Here is a 4,256-nt window from a genome sequence, read left to right on the forward strand (position 1 = left end):
AATATTCAACTTAAAATATGATAAACAAAATTATCGACAAATTTCTGATTTTTGAAATTATTCAATAATCTAAAATAAAAACTTGCAAACAATCTAAAATAAAACTTTTTATATATCTTTACGTTCTAAAACTTTCTGAACATTTTGGCATTCATTAAAGAAAAGTCATTAAAGTTTTTGGCAAAGTCAGGTCCAGCCGTTTCGAAGATACGGAGCAAAAGCTGCTAAAAAAGGTAATTCAACTTTTGAGATAACGGAGCGTCCGATTTGAATAATTCAGAACACAATTTATTTGTATTGGCGAGATGGAAAAATGATATTATTTTTGGGAATGCAGATCTAGAGGTTTCGGAGATCTAATAAAAAAGTATTAAAAATGCCGTTTTTCGGTCAGAAATAATCAGGCATATGCACATCAAATTATTATATGTTTTATAGAGATTTTTGTAATAAAAACAAATTTTGTTTACATTTCTATGGTTTCGGTACCATGCTCATTCGTCAAATTGCGATACGGCGCTTACGCGCTTTGATATGTCATCTTTATGCAGCGCGATTTCTTTGAAAAAAAAAAACATAAAAAAATTAAAATTTTTGAAAAGAGTCAATTTTTTTCAAAAATTTCAAAACTCTCAAAAATCTAATTTTTTTTAAAGTTTTCAAAAAAACTTTTAACTTAACGTTTTTAAAAAATTTAAATTACGGTACGGGAAGTTGCAGCAATTTGCACGACGCCATGCACCACTAGTTTACTACCATTTTGTTCTTGTCTTGTTGTTTTTAGCTAGTTAGTTTGAGACAGTTTAGTTTTGGTTTATTAATTATATTTTAATTATATTAAAGATATCCACATATATACTTTTAATTATATTAAATATTAACTCTGACGTATAAACATTATGTCGCACAAAACAATATAAATATAATTTCGTCGTCAAAATAAACATCGCACGCACTCAACAATAAACAGCATAAATCTTGAACAATTCCGTAAATTAACATAAACACAACCGGTATCGCTGTCTATCCCTCGCCTGTTATTTTTTTCTAATATTTGTACACCATGGGCGTAGACCGCGAATCGCTATACCATTGGCGCGCAAGTTTTCATCGTCGCCACCCACTTTTCTCGTTTGTGTACAACACACAGCGGACAAATATTATCAGAACACTAAATTTCTCTTCGCCCCGCGGCAGGAAGATCCCTAGATCGTAGAGCGAAACGCGTGCGAAAGAGCAGTACCGTAGAACGGAGAGGCTGCTCGGTGGGAAAGCATGCTGGACTGTTTGCCAACACATATATACTGATTTCGGTTGTGGAAGGGATGCATGCTGCTCCTATTGTTATCAACGTGCACCGGTAGCCCCAAGGAACGTTACCGTTTTAGTCATACATCGTCTGCGATTTGATGCAGAAGCATCGAACATATTTTACTGTTATTACAAACGTAACTTGTGTGATTTAAGTGACATTTGAGTGATCTGTGCATGTGCATATAAAAAAAGTTTAGTTTTAAAATGTGCAGCAACGAAGGCGCCGCTAGTCCAGGCTTGACATATCCGATATCGACAATGGGAAAGTTGAATGAATCACCGCCGGCTCCAAATCCAATGCAACCCATGGCTGCAGCTAATGGTTTGTTACCTTTTGACCATTATAGACTTCAATTGTATAACTACGCCGTTGCGGAGAGATTGCGATTTGCGCAATATCCCGCACCGTTACCAATTTATCCAAGCCCTTACGGACCAAGACTGGCTTTGTCAATGTCGCTTTTTCATCAGCGAATGCTGCAACCTGAAGAACCAAAACCACAACATAGTTACATCGGTCTTATAGCTATGGCAATCTTAAGTTCACCGGAAACCAAACTAGTTCTGTCAGATATTTATCAGCACATACTAGACAACTACCCATATTTCCGAACACGAGGTCCGGGCTGGCGTAATTCAATTAGACACAATCTCTCATTAAACGATTGTTTTGTAAAAGCCGGTCGAAGTGCCAATGGAAAAGGTCACTACTGGGCGATACACCCGGCAAATGTAGAAGATTTTCGCAAAGGTGATTTTCGGCGACGGAAAGCACAACGTAAAGTTAGAAAGCACATGGGCTTAGCGGTCGACGAAGAAGGCAATGACAGTCCTAGTCCACCACCGATATCACCTACTCCTGGTGCTCTTCCTGTTACCCCGAATAGTTTGTATGGCAGTGGAACTTGGCACAGGCCGACGGTAGGACCCGCACCGACTGGTTATTCTGCGACGGGAAGTACACGCAAGCGGCAATTTGATGTCGCTTCTTTACTTGCACCTGATGAAGATAGACGAAAGCAACTGCGGCAAAATGATAGCGATGAAGAACAACGCGAAGCGGAAGTTGATGTGGACGTGGTTAGTAGTGACCACGAAGGCGGACCACCATCACCTTCAACACCCGCTGACCATCAGCCATGGACGGCTCTTGGACCATGGCCACCCGCTTTAGGAATCGATCCTCGACTTTTGGGAAGATATTACGGCCAATTGGCGGCGGCTCAAGCGCGTGTAGGACAAGCGAGTCCTACGGAAGGCTACCAAACTCCTCCATCCGATCCCTGAATTACGTGACTTATAATTCACACAATTATTAGCCAAACAATTGTAATCATAAGTGTTAAAATTTGATGTAATGAGTGTATGTAAAAATTACAGAAAATTGTGATGTGTACATCATCGTATGTGAGATTGAGTTTTATGATCATATGTAGAATTTTCATTATTTTATTTTGAGAGTTTAAGACAATGTTTTAATTATTTGAAAATGTTAAAGACGTTTTAGTCTTTTTATGTAATGTTAATTCTCAATATAAAAGATGATATTAAATGTTGGAGATATGTTTTGCGTTCAGTCATTACCAGTATTATAATAAGTATAATTTTAAATATTTATACAATTCCGAGGAAATACTTATTGTATTATGAAGATATAAAAATAAATTATTACCCTGAGTTTTTGTAAATAACTATGTAAATTATAAATGTATATACATTGTATTATAGGAGAAAATATATAGAATTATCAAATTATCAAAATAATTTACAAGTTTTATTTAATATTGTTTCCTGACATTTTGTTTTCAGATCAAGTATTAACTATCAGTATTTAAAATAATAATGATTGTGTGCCAAATAACAGTTTCGAAGTGAAATAGTAAGTTTTAAAATTTTTACCCACACAAAGGAATTAATTCTAAGATTTATTTTATTAGAAAAAATCTTTATACACGTGTGATAAATATACTTATAACCAATAAACTAATTACAGAAATATTCAAATAGATTTGGTGTAAAAATTCATCACTGAAATTTCAAAACTAAAATTATACTTTGTGTATTGAAATTTGTTATTGTTTAAATAAAATATATAAGTATATTAGTACAACTAATATTAAATTTCTACAAGTAATTATTCTATTTTATTCAGCTCTTAAATACAAAATATAATCACAACTACGAAACTAATATAAGATGATTTGCAAATTATTTGAATTAATGGCGATATTGCATACCAAATGTTGCACTCCATCAGAAAGAGTTTCTCAATAAAAAATTAAATCTATTCTCAATTACGATAATAACATTTAAGTATCGAAGTAATTTTCATTATTTGATATCGTATATTATAATGTCAAAAGTCCATACCGTAATCTTGTAAAATCCTTGATCATGATGAAATAATCGGTAAGGAAAAATTTAGTTAGTTTTTGTCGGTTTAATTAAGAAAATTAATTTACAGAATATTTGAAGGGTATATAACAACATGCTTTAATTATTTCAGAAAATTTGTATGTAGATATATACATTATAATTATTCATCAACATTTCTTCTAACAAAAGCCAAATTTTTAATCTTTTACTTGATGATGGGTTTTATAAATTATCAATTGCACGCTGCGTAAATATATTTAAACAAATCAGTAAATATATTTAAACAAAAATAACGTATGTAAAATCTTTTTTATCATTATTCGTTGATAAATAGACAATATGTAAAATGAAAAGATTAATATATAGAACTTTTAAACATAATTATGGACTTCAGTAGCATATTCAATATATTTTTTGGAATATTGGTATTTTGAAAAAATAATTATTTATAATCAATATAATGCAAAAAAAAAATTTAATTTAAATCTAGTTTTTAAAAAATTAAGACTTTGGTAGCATATTCAACATAAATTTTTGGTTAATAGTGCTTCGAAAAATATTTATAA

At 32.5% G+C, this 4,256-nt stretch overlaps 1 protein-coding gene across 1 annotated transcript; it reads left to right on the plus strand.

The window, feature by feature from the left end:
• Positions 1-1,518: 1,518 nt before the first annotated feature.
• LOC113367376 (forkhead box protein E3) lies at positions 1,519-2,601 on the plus strand. Its single transcript, XM_026608987.1, has one exon. The coding sequence runs from the start codon at positions 1,519-1,521 to the stop codon at positions 2,599-2,601; it is 1,083 nt and encodes a 360-aa protein (XP_026464772.1).
• Positions 2,602-4,256: the final 1,655 nt, after the last annotated feature.

Source organism: Ctenocephalides felis, unplaced genomic scaffold (assembly GCF_003426905.1).
Source record: "Ctenocephalides felis isolate EL2017-DRISC unplaced genomic scaffold, ASM342690v1 CF-g0.4_SCAFFOLD_01170, whole genome shotgun sequence".
NCBI classification, from domain to species: domain Eukaryota; kingdom Metazoa; phylum Arthropoda; class Insecta; order Siphonaptera; family Pulicidae; genus Ctenocephalides; species Ctenocephalides felis.

Coding starts and splice junctions, on each gene's coding strand:
- LOC113367376 (XM_026608987.1), top strand. CDS start 1,519: ATGTGCAGCAACGAAGGCGCCGCTAGTCCAGGCTTGACATATCCGATA.